Source organism: Sitophilus oryzae, unplaced genomic scaffold (assembly GCF_002938485.1).
Source record: "Sitophilus oryzae breed Bouriz unplaced genomic scaffold, Soryzae_2.0 scaffold_815_pilon_pilon, whole genome shotgun sequence".
In the NCBI taxonomy this organism is placed as follows: domain Eukaryota; kingdom Metazoa; phylum Arthropoda; class Insecta; order Coleoptera; family Curculionidae; genus Sitophilus; species Sitophilus oryzae.
In genome coordinates, this window is record NW_022147434.1 from 2114692 (window position 1) to 2132837 (window position 18146).

Here is an 18146-nt window from a genome sequence, read left to right on the forward strand (position 1 = left end):
TGTTTGATTAAATTGTGTTTATCTTTGAGAATTTTTAGTCTTGACTGATAAATTTGTTTATATAAAAACCCTAAGCTGTCTACCCCCAAATGTCGAATATCATCACTAGTAGCTCTTCTCAGCAACTTTTAGCTTCGTTTTATTTTATATCTCTATAAAATACAGTTAAAGTATCTGTCTGTTGTTTTAATGCCCGCCCTTACACGATTGTAATGGGTAGAATTAATATTTTCACAAATTGGTATCTGTACTAAAAAATGTTATTTCTGCATAACTCAAATTATACTCAATAAAATTGTAAAAATGATAAATTGGTATGGTATTTTTTTAATATTGTTATGTATGTTACATATGTAAAAAAGTGTAATAAATACGACAAATGTAACAATCTGGAAATTTGTTACATTTACTCATATTTGATGAGCACCCACGAAAAATTTCATAAAAGTCGGCGCCCCTGGTCATAGATGTTGAAGAATGTAGAATGAGTGGAAGGGGTTTAATCACTGCAATCTTCAAGATCTATTGTGTCCCCCTTTCTTGAGTTATAACTGATCATACATGGGGATCTTACTGTTGTAGGGGGACAGGGTATTTACCGTCGTTCTCTGACAACAGATGTTCTTTCTCCGAGTGTATACACCCTCCCACGATTGGGGTTTGGCTCTCCGTGCCCTTCACATTCGAGGATATTGTCGAAGGCTGAAGTACCCGTGAGGTGGAAGCTGGAGGATCCGTCTCCATTTTCCCCACCTCTTTAACTTTGTCTCACCTTAGACCTGATACAGGTGTTATCCGGAATCTATAATAGAGGATATATTTCTCTTCTTCTATTGCCTCCTTGGATTTGACGTCAATTCCTTGTGAGGACCTGACCAGGTCCCTCCTCCCTCGAGTCGATGTCCTTACATTGGATTTCTGGTAAAGTTGGTGATACGTCCCTGCTTGCCTACCGGTGGACGGCTTTACTCATCTATCTAGCCACGCATCCGTTCCAAAAACAATTTATAAAAGAACGCACGCCAAAAAAAAAACGCATTTAGTGGCTATAAAAGTGTAAAAGTTAGATACATAACTCGTCTAAATCTGTAAAATCAAGCTTAAATCTATTTATTTTTTTTTATCTCAATGGCGCACAAAAATATTGTTTTTCGAAATTTAAACCCCCTACCATGATAATTGTTGATTTTATTGTTATAATATTTATTTAAAACGCACTAGAAGTTGCTATACGTGACTAAAACTAAGAGCTAAACGTTTGTTTATTTCGAATGATAGTCAATTATAGGTATATCATCCATATACTAACAACTCAGTGTTATAAAAAACCTCCAGTAGATTTCCTTTTTATAATCAAAATATGCTTTTATTATGGTTCTTGTAACAACAGCACAATAATCACAATAACAACTCATGATATACCTACTGCTATTCTAATACATCAATAGCATAAACAAAAAATATATTGGCTATGTTAAATTCCTGTTAAATTAATATGAAGACCCTAAATATGAATTATATTCTTTTCTGACGACTTGCTGCGGGGGAATGTCCTCAGAAAGTAATAAGGACAAAAATTCTTTAGGATATGTAGAAATAAAGCTGAGTAATCACATGGCAATCTTTTTTTCGTTTTTAAGTGGCCGTCCTATGCCGGAAACACTGCGACCTCTAAGACCTATTCTTTGTATCTTTGTATGTACATCCAGTCTTCTAATCTGAACCCTGTACGAGTTGGCGCAGGACCTTGATAAGCTGGGGGGCATAGTTTCTCTAGCTTTGCTGTCATCTTCTAGCTTTGCTCTCTCAGCTATAAGGTGTCGCGCTCTTGCTATCGAGAGCCACAGTAACGTATTATGTGCTCTGCTGTTTCATGATCTTTACAGCAGTGCCGACAGTAAAGACTTCCTTGATACAGGATGAGCTTGATTAGGTGGCACTTAACAGCCATATATCCTCTGCCAAGAGCTCTGTTGTAATTCACACTTTATTCCTGCAGATCATTATCAATTCCTTTGTGGATCTAGAATTAGGTCCTTAGATGAAGACCTTGCTATGTCTGTGCCCTTGAGTACTTCTCCAGTGTACTGTCTGCTTCTCCATGATCCAGAGTTTTATTGCATTACGGGATCGGGTATTTCCAGTACTGACTCTGGGCCCAAATAGGTTTCCGACGATCCTTTCTTGCTAGTTAGTTGGCTTTTTTGTTGTCTTGGATGCTGTTATGCCTCAGCATCCAGAATAATTTAATTCTGTGCCTTTCTGAGTTCCAAGCATTTAGTACCTACTATGAAGTCTAGCTAGACTTCATAGCACTAGCACTAATCTAATATACCCTGCTGGCAAGCGAAACCTTGGGTTGGCGTTTACATATACCTATATAGGAGTGAATTGCTGTATCGTTATGGCATCTAGTAAGTCGGAGAGAGAAAAAATACGAAGTATTTATTACATAACCACTTAATCTGACGCTCTATTCCATGCGATTGGGAAAATACCGAGGAAAATACTTGCCTGTCTTTATTCAGTACATCTTATTTTGCTAAGCGTGTTGACCGTACTCTTCGTACACACGAAAATCGGCACCCAAGACCAGAAATGCCAACCCTAGTATGAAGGCTAGCCGTAGCCTTCATAGATTAGGCAGCACTAGCGTTTTAAATTGATAAAAAAATACGTAAATTAAGTAATCAATATGTTATTCAACAAAACTGTCACAAATAAGTCACTGTTAATGCGAAGAACTTTAAAATACTTAGATATTATGTACCTACTTCTTGATACATATAATTAACAATTAAAATGCTTTAAGAAATTGTGAAAATAATTATAAATTAGGTTTTCACCGGTTCTGCAAAATATTCACTTATATTATTTGTATTCATCACATAGGCCGTTCCTAAGAGTCCAGTCCTTATTAATTATTCACACCAGGTTTTACGTATTTAGAAGTATTACATATAATTTATGTTCGAATATTTTTTTTCCAATTAAACATTTCTTTTTAAATCGTGAAAATTGGTAAAACTGTTTAATATGCACGTAACATAGTAATACAAAGCGACGGCAATAAAATATTTTCATAGAAAAATTAACAGAAATCCATATTACATAAGTAATTGAAAAACAATTTAGAAAAACTATAGGATTGACAAATATACACTGATACATTAGTTAATTAATTAAATACTTTTTAGGATACCTATTTTTTATCAAACTACCTAACGGGTTTTTGCCTTATACTACCGTACGATCGAAAAAAACGGCGTCCAGTTAAGCTTGATTTTCATACATCCGTTGTCCGACGATACGTTGATACGATATTAATTTCATTGGATGTATTTAAATGCCTCGATTGGTTAACCATTTCTAACCAACCGAAGTCTTTAAATTCAACCAATAAAATTAATATCGTATCATCGTATCGTCGGACAGCGGATGCATGAAAACGAAGCGAAACGAAACGTTGGCTGGGAAATGACGATCGATGACATTTCCCACATAAAATGACAGTAAGTAAAATACTATACAGAGTGTTACAATTAAAAAAAAATACCCTGTCTTAGATAATGAGCTTATCTTTTACGGATTTATTTTATTAACCTTAGTGTTTAGGAAAATGTAGGTGAGTATTAATAACACTAAATTCACCCTTGGTTTATACAAACTTTTGGATATACTGTTTTTAACCAAGTTAGTAAATAAGAACTAGTATGACAACATTGTCTTTCGAATAAAAATAGTGTCCTATATGCAGAATTTTATGCATTATGAATTCAATTTTGTACAGGAAAATAAGAGGTTGCAAAACTTACAACCTCATCATTCTAGTCCAAGAGCTGGGAGTAAAATGAACTGCCTCATAAGTTACCAGAGGTTTGATGCTGGAATTGCAATAGGGTTGCATTAGCTAAAGAAAATGATAAGTTGATATTGCAGTAAATAGTGAAAATAAATATAGAGTGATATATACAGGGTGGTCCGAATTGTATTCCGGAAACTTCGGCAGCATATTCTGATAGGCAGCATACTCTAGTTTCGGAGATACAGGGTGTAGAGGTTTTATTTTTATTTCGATTTTTTCCAAATAATTTATGAAGTAACGTCAACATTTGGATGCAAATTGGTGTCTGGGAGTTTTTTGACATGAGAAATTTAATTTTGATGTCAATATGACTCCTATTTGCAGGGGGCGCCACCTACATGTATTTTAACTGTTTTGAAGAGTAATGACTTTTCGTTCGTACCTGTATAAAACCACTGAGTGGAAAAATATACATTTCCGTGACTTTTGTTTGAGCAACCGTTCTCAAGGTATTTGGAATGGAAATAGTCAATACATGTCATTATTGACAAAAAATAAACACGTTGAGTAGATAGTTATTTGACAGAAATAATAAATTTGGGAAATTTTTATTTTTTTAAATTAATCATAATTTTTTCTGCGAAAAAATAATGATAAAACAGTTTCTGTTGAACTTTTTGCACAAAAACATTTCAAATTTATGATTTCAGTCAAATAACTATTTAGTCAACATATTTAATTTATGCCAATGATGATACGTATTTATAATTTCGATTCCAAATTACTTGTAGCGATTCTTACCAAGAGAGCTTTTTTACGCAAAAAACGTCGTAAATGTATATTTTTTTACTCAGTAGTTTTATACAGGTACAGACGAAAAGTTATTACTCTTCAAACCAGTTAAAAAATATGTAGGTGGCGCCCCCTACAAGTAGGAGTTTTATTGACATCAAAATCAAATTTGTCATATCGAAAAACTCCCAGATACCAATTTTCATCCAAATGTTGACGTTACTTCATAAATTATTTGGAAAATATCGAAATAAAAATGAAATTTCTGCACCCTGTACCTCCGAAACTAAAAATTTTAGGACATACATTTATACGAACTTTTTTACTTATTTTTATCTGTAGAATATGCTGCTGAGGTTTCCGGAATACAGTTCGGACCACCCTGTATATTGGAGAAACACATAGCAAACCAGATCAAATAATTTTTAAATAAACAGAGTGTTTTATTTAGGAAAACATAACTTTAGTTCGTATTTTCAAAAATATTTTTTTCCGTAGAAACATAGACTACGCCACTGTATTCTACGTAAAAAGTTCTACATGAAACAGTTTTCACCTTCTTGATACCTTTTACAGTAACAGAGATACCTACGTAGGGTTGGTCTCAAATTGCAAAATTTTGAAAAAGATCCTGTAGCTCAGAAACGAAGAGGACTATGAAAATTTTGTTTACAGCATCTTCCGGTTGACAAAAAAAGTGGGACAGGTTTGTGCAAACCGCATTCTCCTATCTTTACTAATAACGGAGATACTGTATGATTTCAATCAAACTGGGATACCCTCTATATCGCAACGGTGGCCGTAAAGACTCGGCAGACGAGCGGTTTTATACTAGGTAATGCTACGCTATTGCAATTTCAACATCAAACCTCTTGTAACTATGAGGCAGTTCATTTTACTCCCAGCTCTTGGATCATTCTTTTTTTTGGGGGGGAACACCCTGCGACCCTGCATACAACAAAATATTTTTAGTGAAGCTGAAATCTGGACACTCAAAACCGCCACAATCAGCCGTCTGGAAGCATTTGAAATGTGACTACATAGACGAATGCAAAGAACACCATGGGTGACTATGCAAGGAAATGAAGCAGTCTTAAACAGGGCAAATGCAGTTCGTGAACTTTTGACAACAGTTACATGCCGAAAGCTGTCATACCTCGGCCATGTTCTTAGAGGAAATCGTTACCGGATTCTCCAACTTTTAATGAAGGACAAAATAGAGGGCCGCAGGGGTGTAGCAAGAAAATAAATCTTCTGGTTGAAGAATATTCGGGAATGGACATGCATACATAGCGCTGAACAATTGTTTAGAGTGGCTGAAAACAGGGATCAGTTCACCATCCTGATTGTCAACGTCAGGGGGGTTTGACAAGGCACAGTAAGAAGAAGAAGAAATTTAAAATATTAAGTCATACTATAGTTATTGTAGAATTATGCGTATTGTAAACGGTCTCATATATTTTAATTTTTATTAATATTCGTTTTTTAAAGTTTGCAAATGCTTTTAGAAATAATTTATCATATTATCATACAATATAATTTGAAATTTTAATGACACATTAAGACCATTTTTATTACATAAATCGCTACATTAATCGTTAAAGAAAACAAAGTTTTGCTAAAAATAACACTAATTTTTCTAAATAGGTTCATCATTTATGCTATATGCTATTATGTTTTTAATTGATTTTAAACTTATACATTTTAATAACGTGCAAGAACATTACTATACGTTGGTTTTCAATGAATGAAACGTGTTATTTAAAAATAACAAAATAGCTGATGCTCTGGTATTACAAGTTATAAGTACCAGGGCACTCTGAAAAGTTTCCGACTTTTAGTTTTTACCGAAAAATAAATTATAGATTTATTTCGGTATGTCTAAGTTAGTCTAACGAGAGAATACCTGACAGTGAGAGATTTCTGTCATTTTTATTAACAGACAAATTGTATTTTCTGTCATTGTTTGGATAATATTCGTCTCACTAATATTCTTCCCCGACTTGTTGGACATACGGACAAAGAACTTTAAAGGTAAAAATAAAGATGAAAAAGTGTTAAGTAGATACACTTTTTGCCTTACAAATAACATCAGAAGTTGGATTATCCGCTTTTGAATAAAAAATAAAACTTTTAACATTTTTTAAGTAACTACACATTTTCGTTTTGCGATTAAATTTAATTTTTTATATAATTAGCATGAGTTAAAATCTGTCCAAAGATTCAGGGAAGATTTCGACAGATGACATTCAAAAATTACAAAAAATACAATTTACTTGTGAATTAAAATGAGACGGACAACTTTTAATGTAACGGATCGTTAAACAGATATTCATAAAGCGCACATAATCGTAACCAAAATAAAGAAAATACATTTGTAGAATGTGTGGGAGGGGGGGGGGGGTTAATCACCGCCACCTTACAAATTTATTGTGTCCAACTTTCCTGAGTTACAAGTTATAACTCATCATACAGTCTCAGGGCTTTGACAAGAGCCATATCTAAGGCGGTTCAAGAACAGTCCTACCAAAGTTCATGGCACTAATGGTTGTCGTCTTGGCGCACTTAGGGATGAGGTTGTACTTTTTAGATGCTTTATTCTTCGCAGCGTGTCTCCAATTCGTGTGTGCTGGCTGGCGAGTTCTTCCTCTCGTCGGTGTCGTCTCCTTCCCCGACCCCGCCTTGCCGGCCGGCGCGTTGTCAGACTTCCTCAACAGAGGTGTTTTGGTGTTTCCCCATTTTCTCCACAGAATCATGCTCCAACGTCCCCACGAATCACAAATTGTTACGTTTACAAAAGTGGTTACCAAAGGGCAACCCTCTATAGAGCTTTACGATGGAAATTACAATGAGTAGACTACGTGTCGATGTTGTGAGATTTCGCTACCAATAACCAGTAAGACAAATTGAGAAATGTATGTCTGTGAATTACAAATTGTTACGTTTACAGAAGTAGTTACCAGAGGGCAACCCTCTATAGAGCTTTACGATGGAAATTACAGTGAGTAGACTACGTGTCGATGTTGTGAGATTTCGCTACCAATAACCAGTAAGACAAATTGAGAAATGTATGTCTGTAAATCACACATTGTTACGTTTACAGAAGTAGTTACCAGAGCGCAACCCTCTATAGCGCTTCACGATGTAAATTACAATGAGTAGACTACGTGTCGATGTTGTGAGATTTCGCTACCAATAACCAGTAAGACAAATTGAGAAATGTATGTCTGTGAATTACAAATTGTTACGTTTACAGAAGTAGTTACCAGAGGGCAACCCTCTATAGAGCTTTACGATGGAAATTACAATGAGTGTACTACGTGTCGATGTTGTGAGATTTCGCTACCAATAACCAGTAAGACAAATTGAGAAATGTATGTCTGTAAATCACAAATTGTTACGTTTACAGAAGTAGTTACCAGAGGGCAACCCTCTATAGCGCTTCACGATGTAAATTACAATGAGTAGACTACGTGTTGATGTTGGGAGATTTCGCTACCAATAACCAGTAAGACAAATTGACAAATGCATGTCTGTGAATTACAAATTGTTACCACAGATAACACATAATTATGTGTTATCTGTGTTGTTACGTTTACAGAAGTAGTTACCAGAGGGCAACCCTCTATAGAACTTTACGATGTAAATTACAAGGAGTAGACTACGTGTCGATGTTGTGGGATTTTGCTACCAATACGTACCAAAGACGTCTAAGTACCTAAGACGAATAATTGAGAAATATATGTCTGTAAATTCTAAACCAAATGTCATTCTACATAGAATAAATAATTTAATTTTTGTAGACCCTTTTACGTTTACAAAAACGTAAAATGTTTATATTTACGTTTTACTTGCGATTTATCCAGATTTTGCATGAATAAAAATATTTTCACATTTTTACTAATAGCTTAAACACATATCAAAGATCATGTTGAACGAGTCAAATTAAGATACAGTACAAAAATTATCACAAAACCAAAATAAATATCTAATTTAAACATTAGATGACATTGCAGCCTCTTTAATCATAATTATATCTTGTATTAGATAGTGCCATACTGAACAACTATTCAAATTTAATTAATATAGCTAGAAAGTTTATTTTGACCAGGGGCCTTTCTGTAGGGATGCCCATCCTTAGCCGAGAGAACCGGTTTTGAGGCGCCGGAATCTCGCCTTCGCCCTATTCCTGTTAGCTGCATAACACCCATCCATTGGATGCCATACATTACCAGTGGTCACGCGGCTCTCATGAGCCTTCGAGGACGTAGGAAATAGGACTTGCAGGCAGAGCTTATGAAACAGTGGACATTTCTCAGTTTTTGATGAAATATTCCTACTCGACATTGGAGTATCTCCTTGAGATCCGTTATCAGCCTTCGACCACCTTTCAGATCACTTTACATAATCCTAAGATATGATTAAATATATTTCGATAATTTCAGAGATATTAATAAATAGATAAAAAAATATATATTTTTAACCTTCCTTAAAAACTGTGGAAAATGCCATATAAAAATGAAATATAAAACCGCGAATATCTGCGATACCGTTAAGAATTTTGTAATATTCTAAATACAAAAAGTGTTCATTTTTTAATTCTCCATCTATTGAAAAAATAATATACAATGTGTCCCTTTAAATAAAACGAAGGAAAATTATTTTACATTTTTAAAAGTTTGTCGTAGATTTTGAACATCCTGTTACCTGATTTACGATTGCTATATTAATAGCAAAGTAAGTACGGACTATTTAAAGTAAATACCTAATATAGTTTTGATTTCAGGACAGTTTCTTGTACCTATTATTAATAATTTTTTTAAGAATGGCTGAAAAATATATTTTTTTTATTTATTTATTAATATTTCTGAAACTATTGAAATATATTTACTCATATCTTAGGGTTTTGTAAAGTGATCCGAAAAGAAGCCGAAAATGCATAATATACAGGGTGTTCCATTTAAAAAAAGTCATCCTGATTCACTCACACTTTTTTGAGCCATCCTATAGAAGTTAAAATATTTTCCTGAAATACATCCTAGTACATACTTTAGGTTTGCTGTTACACAAAGTTTCTGTAGATGTTATTTTACAGAAATAGAGTTGTGCCGGAAGTAAATTATATAGAAATATACCTATACAAGAACGGGTTAATATAATATTTATAACAGTCACCCGTCAATCCACCCGCATCGTCTAACGTCACTTAACTTCGTTAATCTATTTGAGAACTCATTTGGGAACAAGTGTTTTGATGTATCGTTCAGTCTAAAAGGGGTCGTAGGTATGATAGTACATATTTTAAGATTCCATTAAAAAAACTTGTATTGTAAAAATATATATTTCAATCACCCTGTATAATGTGTATATCAATGAAACTATTTTTAAAATGAGTGCTGCTATTTCCGGTATATTTTACAGGAAAAATTGGAGGAAAAATCTCAAATACAAAACGCACCGAGCTTTTTTGGAACACTGGGTCACCCTATATTTTTAAGTAGTAAATTAAATTTCTTAATTGCCTCAGTGCGTGTAAAGAAATTTAAAATAAATTAATTGTTTACTTAAAATATTTGTATTGACTTTATCGATTATATAATTCACTTATAAAAACCCAATCAAATAATAATTATAAAATATTTATAAGTTGGTGACAAAAGTGCTTTTATTTTTTTGCCAGATTACACATCATGTATTTGGTGCCATATATTATAAAAAGAAGAAAAATACCACATTGTTCAAATTATTTTTTTGTTGTGTGTTAAATTAATTCATATTGAAAAACAATGATCGCCTGTCACGTTTTTCCCACAATTACAGGTAAAAATCTTCAAGTTCTAAAAAATCCAACCGCACCACAACAGTCCCTCCCCACTGAAATATCGCCAAAATCAAAATAAATAAATTACATGAACCTTTTCCTTGGGTCTGCATACATATCTTTGCCGTTTCTTAACAACTTATCGGGCTTCCTATCACTTCGGTCATTCTTTTTATTTACCGATTACTGATAATTAACAGAATTTCATTTTAAAAGTATATTATTATCATTTTAAATCTTACGAAGTGTAAGTACTTTGAAATTTTGCCACGATTTTTATCGGTTTTTATTTTACTTAGTTCGAATGTTTGGTGTAGTAACAATCGACTACAATTTAGCCTTTTTAAGTGAAATTATTGTTTCTGTGAGGAGAACTATCATTACTATTTTCGAAAGAACAATAATTACAGTTGTATATTAAATACTCGACGACATTCAAGTGAAAATGGATGGTTTTAACGATAAGAAAGAAGTTTATCAAGTTTGTGAAGGAAAACATATCAAAGAAACGACAAGTTCTCTTAAGGATGACGGGTTATCGATAGATTTGAACCGGTAAGTAAACGTTAAAAGTTAATTCAAGTAAATTATGTGTGTTTAATGTCTACAGTATGATCCCGGTTTGTCTTTACTGGAGGAAACACTTTTTTATTATAAACTTTTTGAGAAAAATGCATTATTCATAAAAGTTTTTGCTTGCTTTAAAATGGTTAATTCCATTTATACATTTCCAAATATCCATAGAGTTTAAGACGAAAATATTGGAATTTATTTCAAAATCCAAAAAAAAGTTACAAAAATCAAAAAGCGTTTGTATACAGGGTGAGTTAAATAACTGCAAATATTTTCAGGGCTGGTAGATTTCGATAAAAGAAACATATTTTCTCTGTACCGTTTTTCAAGTTCAAAATATATGAGTTATTTTACTTTGAAAATTAAAAAAAAAGGATTTTTTGCTTAAATTTTGAGAAGCACTGGATTTTTTATGGGTTTTCTTTCTTATCTACTACCTACTATATTACTATGTTGTCATATTATCAAGAAATTATGTTAACTTTAACTGTTTATGTTTCAACTATAAACTAAAAAAAATTACAAAAAATTGTTTAAAAAATTCCAAATTTTTAAATTTTTTGTTTGCCCAAAAACCCTCTTAATCGTGTTTCTGGGGTCGAAATACGTTACCCCTAAAAATATTTGCATTTATTTAAGACGCACCCTGTAGTAATATTATTTTGTTTTCATTCTTTGATAGCTTGTTATATGATTGATATTAATAATTTTTATTAATGTCATATTTTGTGCCGTTTTGTTAAAAAAGCACTAAATTTATTTATTTCAATGCTACGGAATAGTTGATCATAAATTTTATGATTCTTTAATGGCGCGCTCAGAGGACTCGTGTACTTGGCAAACATTTGTTTTTGGTATACAGGGTTTGGCAAAAGTTCGTCGGGCATCTATACAAATTTATTATAGGAGCTTTGACGCACAATCGCCGGACCCTGTATGTCAATAACAAAAATATTTGCCAAGTACATGAGTTACATACTTTTTTCATAACTTTATTCTATAATTATAATTTTTAAACTTGATAAACTTTTAATACTTATTATATTTCCTGAGGACTATGATATACAGGGTGGTCCGAACTGTATTCAGGAAACTTCGGCAGCATATTCTGCACATAAAAATAGGTAAAAATGTCGTATAAATGTATGTCCTAAAATGCTTAATTTCCGAGATATGGGGTGTAGAAATTTCATTTGTATTTCGATTTTTTGCTCGCTGGTATTATTATTATTATTACTTTAGTTTTGTATTCCAGGTGCCCGGTGGCGTAGAGGTACAGGCTCTCGTCTACCAATCTCAAGGTAGTGGGTTCGAATCCCACACCCGGCATTTCATCAGCCAACTATTTTTATTAAAATAAAAATAGTTTGGGTACCTAGGTCGACTCAGCCTTAAATGAGTATTTGGGATTCACAATCCTGAGGTAATAATAGGCGGTTGAAGCGTAGTGCTAGCCACATTACCTTCCTTGTATACCGAACGGCTCTAGTAAGCAAGCTGTACCTTGCTATTCCCAAGGCGTCAAACGCTATATACGGGAGCTATTATAATTATTATTATATTTCGATTTTTTCCAAATAATTTCTGAAGTAGCGTCAATATTTGGATGAAAATTGTTGTCTGGGAGTTTTTTGGTATGAGAAATTTAATTTTGTTGTCAATATGACTCCTATTTGCAGAGGGCGCCACCTACATGCGTTTTAACTTTTTTGAATGGTAATAACTTTTCGTCCGTACCTGTATAAAACTACTAAGTGAAAAAAATATACATTTCCGTGATTTTCTACATAAAAAATATCACTTGGTAAAAATCGCTACGAGCAACCGTTCTCAAGATACTTACAATGGAAATGGTCAATACATGTCATTATTGGCTAAAAATAAACTTGTTGAGTAGATAGTTATTTGACTGAACTGATAAATTATGGAACTTTTAATTTTTTTTAATTAATTATAAAGTTTTCATCGAACAAATGATGATAAAACAGTTTCTGTTAAATTTTTGGCCCAAAAACATTTCAAATTTATGATTTCAGTCTAATAACTATCTAGTCAACATGTTTAATTTATGTCATTGATGACAGGTATTGATAATTTCGATTCTAAATATCTCAAGAACCATTATTCGTAGCTATTTTTACCAAGATACCTTTTTTCCGTAAAAAAATCTCGCAAATGTATATTTTTTCACTTACTAGTTTTATACAGGTACTGACGAAAAGTTATTACTCTTCAAACCAGTAAAAATATATGTAGGTGGTGCCCTCTACAAGTAGGAGTCATATTGACATCAAAATCAAATTTCTCATGTCAAAAAGCTCCCAAATTTTCATCCAAATTTTAGAAACTATTGGAAAAAATCGAAATAAAATTGAAATTTCTACACCCTGTATCTCCGAAACTAAGCATCTTAGGACATACATTTATACGAACTCTTTTACTTATTTTTATGCGCAGAATATGCTGCCGAAGTTTGCGGAATACAGTTTGGACCACCCTGTGTATTCTTCTTTAGTCTTCCTTTTGAATCTGAAATTTTTATTATTTATTCTTTCTTTTAAATTATTATTTCAACATTATTTTACAATAGAAAAAAATAATTGAACGGAGACTTGATTTAATTTATTATAATAAACCCCTTTACCTATGGTACCTAACACAAAATTAAATTTTAACTAAGTATACAGGATTTTTCAGAAAATTAAAAAAAAAATAGAATAACTAATACCGTTGATTGAAATGAATTGGAGTTGGTTTGGTTTTATTTTAGAATTTAAAATTATTTTGGAATTACAGATTCAATCAACCTACTTTTACTTACTGCCATTACTCGCTGACGAGTATTTGACACGCATCAGAAGATGGTTACGCAAGGCGTTTTCTTTCATGAGCTTTTCTGTGACTGAAAAGCCTCATACGTGATGTTATCTCTCTTCCACACTCCGAACATTACAAAAAATCTCATTACCTTGCCTCTTTACTTTTTGGTTGTCGTTGTTAACTGAGTTTACAATTCTTCTCCATTGTGCGCAGTGATTCCTCCCACTGATTCTGCATGCTTATCCCTTTTAAGTTTTCATGGAAAATATCCTTGTACCTTTTGTGTTGTCCATCCGGTTTCCTCTTACCGTCTACAAGCTCACCGTAAAGAAAATATTTTGGTAGGCGGTTTTCTTGTATCCTGTATACGTGACCAGCCCATCTTAAGCGGGATTAATCAACCTAATACCACATACCTAAAATAACATACTATTAAATACATACCAAGTGGCCAACTAAGAATGGACGCCGGCTGTATCTCAGAAACTACTTATCGTATAACTTTGGGAAAAAAATTATAAGAGGTAAATCGACCAAGATAAATCGCTGGAAATTATTTTCAAGTTCGAAAAATGTCCGGTATGGGCGTTTCTCTGATAGCCAATCAGAAAACAGGTTTTTTCCTCAAAAATATGCAGGTGAACTGGTATTTTTAATATTACTATTGTAATCATCGAGAAATTTGTAATTTTTTTGATATAGAGTGTTTTGCTCTATCTCATAAAATAAAGTGGTGGGGGAAGGTTATACTAGCTTTTATTAAAATAAGGATAACTCTGGTTTAGGTCAACCGATTTAAACATGCTAGGGCTCGTTTAAAAGAGCTTTTCTTCCTTAATGATATCCTGTATAAATTTTGTTTCCATAATTTTTTTCGTGGTAGCTAGAGGGCGCTGTTTGACATCATAACAGATATTACGCTTTTGCATAAAAAATTTAAATAGGAGGCTATATTTCTCTTTGCACAGTTAAATAGAGCACAAAATTTCCAAAATATCAGAGGAAACGGTAACTTTCTATCTTCTCTCTAACCGGAAATATTAAGAGAAAAAATCATGTTAGGCTCCCGCTTAGGATTATATGGTCTAAAAATTAGAGTAGTAGGCTATGAAACAAAAAGAGGTAAATTGGTTACATCAAAATATCAAAAGATACGTTTTGAATTCATTTTAATACCATTTAATTGTTATTTATCCATGTTCGTTCTTGATTCGACCCCATAAATTAAAACCCAGGCATATTGAACCCGATGACCTAGCTGGCTATGGAAATATGCCGCTCCAGCGTCTCTATCTACTAAAGTAAGTCGTATCCAAGAAGCCCCACACATTCATAGCAGAAAAAGCGACCAAGCTGCACCAACTGCATTCATGCTGACGAAATTGCAACAAATGCAATTTCATCATGATGGATCCCCTAACAAAATTGGCAATTCATCTCTTAGAAATTATTATGGATCGTTCATTTCATTGAGATAATTAAAAAAGTCCAATTATTCGCCATCCTAGAATTCCTGTCTAAACATATACCGACCAACGGTCTTGGTGCTGAACTACTTGCATTCAAGGTAGATTTGGATCAGTAGTGCATATTGTTAAGATTCGAATCTCCGGATTTATATGAAAAGTGACTCAAACGACATAAACTTTATAATATAACAATAAACAACACAAACAACAGGTAAAACACGAAAACAAGTGAAATCAAGGACGAACTTGGATTAATAGCTAAATGACATTACATGGAATAAACCCCTAGTTTTCGGCCATACGAAATTTGTTATTGTTCAAAACAACATGGCGGCACAAAATTCCTAAAAATTTTAATAAAATTATTGATTGTCCGACTTTTGGACATTTTAATCTGAGACCTACGTATAATTAACCAAGAAATTCATAAAAATTATGTGGATGGACGATAATGTTACATAAACACGTTTAAAAATTTATGACGTATTTTTTTTAAAGAAAATGCCCGAAATTCGAATGCATGAAAACTGAACTTAAACGTTTTGATATTTTAACGTAACCAATTTACTTTTTTTTGTTTCCTAGCCTGCTACTGTAATTTTTAGACCATATAACCCTAAGCGGCAGCCTAACATGATTTGTTCTCTTAACATCTCCGGTTAGAGACAAGATAGAAAGTTGCGGTTTGCGCTGATATTTTGGAAATTATGTGCTCTATTTAACTGTGTAAAAAGAAATATAGCCTCCTATTTCATTTTTTTATGCAAAAGCGCAATATCTGTTATGATTTCAAACAGCGCCCTCTAGCTAACACGAAAAAAAGTATGGAATCAAAATTTATATATAATAGCTCCCGTATATAGCGTTTAACGCCTTGGGAGTAGCAAGGTACAGCTTGCTATACTAGAGCCGTTCGGTACACAAGGAAGGTAATGTGGCTAGCACTACGCTTCAACCGCCTATTATTACCTCAGGATTGTGAATCCCAAGTACTCATTTAAGGCTGAGTCGACCTAGGTACCCAAACTATTTTTATTTTATTAAAAATAGTCGGCTGATGAAATGCCGGGTGTGGGAATCGAACCCACACCTTGAGATTGGTAGACGAGAGCCTGTACCTCTACGCCACCGGGCACCCCTCAAACAACCCCCCGGGCACCCCTCAAACAACCGCAACAAAATTTATACAGGATATAATTAAGGAAGAAAAGCTCTTTTAAACGAGCCCTAGTTTGTTTAAATCGGTTAATCCTTATTCTTAATCTAAGGTTAATCCAAACCAGAGTTATTCTTATTTTAATAAAAGCTAGTATAACCTTCCCCTATACCACTTTATTTTATGAGATAGAGCAAAACACTCTATATCAAAAAAATTACAAATTTCTCGATGATTACAATAGTAATATTAAAAATACCTGTTCATCTGCATATTTTTGAGAAAAACCCTGTTTTCTGATTGGCTATCAGAGAAACGCCCCCTAGCGGACATTTTTCGAACTTGAAAATAATTTCCAGCGATTTCTCTTGGTCGATTTACTTATTAGAATTTTTTCCCAAAGTTATACGATAAGTAGTTTCTGAGATACAGCCGGCGTCCATTCTTATTTGGCCACCCGGTACATTTTATATACAATAACATACTATTATAATTATTATCATTTGATAAGAAGGAAACTTAAATCACTATTTAAGTTTCCTTTGCTCATCACTATGAGCAAATGCAAGACCGAGAGCAAGGTCCCCTTGGTCTTGCAGGGTCTAGTCTTGATCTTGGTCTTGTTCTCTTACATGTCTTGTATTTCTTAATAGATTTTTGCACTTGCAGAAGGAGTATATTCTACATAGAAATTTTTAAACTAATGGTATTTTTAGTAACGCAAATACAATTTTAAGGAAAGAAATATAGAGAATATATTAGAATATTTATTTGTCTGACAATAGTAGCTGTAGTTGTTTCAATATCTGTCCGAAATATCGAAGTTCGACCGTATTCCATTCAAAAAAAATTTCCCTGCAAAAATATATTTCAACCGCCCTGAATATACAGAGGCAGATATATTGGGGGTTGTTGGGTAAGTCCTCCCCAACTCCAACCCACAACAAAAGCGGAAAAATGCCACATTGTTCAAACTGTATTTTTCGTTGTGTGTTTAAATTAATTCATATTGAGAAACAATCATTGCCTGTCACGTTTTTCCCACATTTACAGGTAAAAATGTTCAAATTCTAAAAAATCCAACCGCACCATAACAGTCTCTCCCCACCGAAATATCGCCAAAATCAAAATTAATAAATTACCTTTGAATTGAACCTTTTCCTTGGGTCTACCATTATTACGGTTTCTTAACAACTTATCGGGCTATTCGTATCATTTTAAATTTTACCTGTATTTTGAAATTTTGCCGCGATTTTTATCTGTATTTTATTACTTAGTTCGAATGTTTGCTGCAGTAACAATCGACTATAACTTAGCCATTTTAAGTGAAATTAATCTTTGTGTAAGGAGAAGTATAATTACTATTTTTAAATGACCAATTGTTCGAGTTTTATATTAAATACTCAACGAAATTCAAGTGAAAATGGATGGTTTTGATGATAAGGAAGAAGTTTATCAAGTTTGTGAAGGAAAATATATAAACAAAGCGACAAGTTCTCTTAAGCATGACGGGTTATCCAATGATTTGAACCGGTAAGTAAAAATTAAAAGTTAATTCATGTAAATTATGTGGATTTAATGTCTAAAAAATAATATGGAAATAATTCAAAACATTTGGTTCCTCTCTTTGGATCTTTTTCATAACTCATAACTTTATTCTTTAATTAAATTATTATAATTTTTAAACTTCTTTTAAACTTAATTTTAAAA

At 33.1% G+C, this 18146-nt stretch overlaps 1 protein-coding gene across 2 annotated transcripts in view; it reads left to right on the forward strand.

Annotated features, from left to right (window-relative positions):
* The first annotated feature begins 10470 nt into the window (after window positions 1-10470).
* LOC115889542 (MFS-type transporter SLC18B1-like) overlaps window positions 10471-18146 on the forward strand; it is a 42613-nt gene continuing 34937 nt past the window's right edge. The window contains exon 1 of one of the 2 annotated variants that reach the window (XM_030909576.1): window positions 10471-10973. In XM_030909576.1, the coding sequence (XP_030765436.1) occupies window positions 10864-10973 (110 nt within the window). In that variant the 5' untranslated portion in view covers window positions 10471-10863. Of the gene's footprint in view, window positions 10974-17725; window positions 17970-18146 lie in introns of those variants that run through there. The other variant, XM_030909575.1, reaches the window with a different exon arrangement.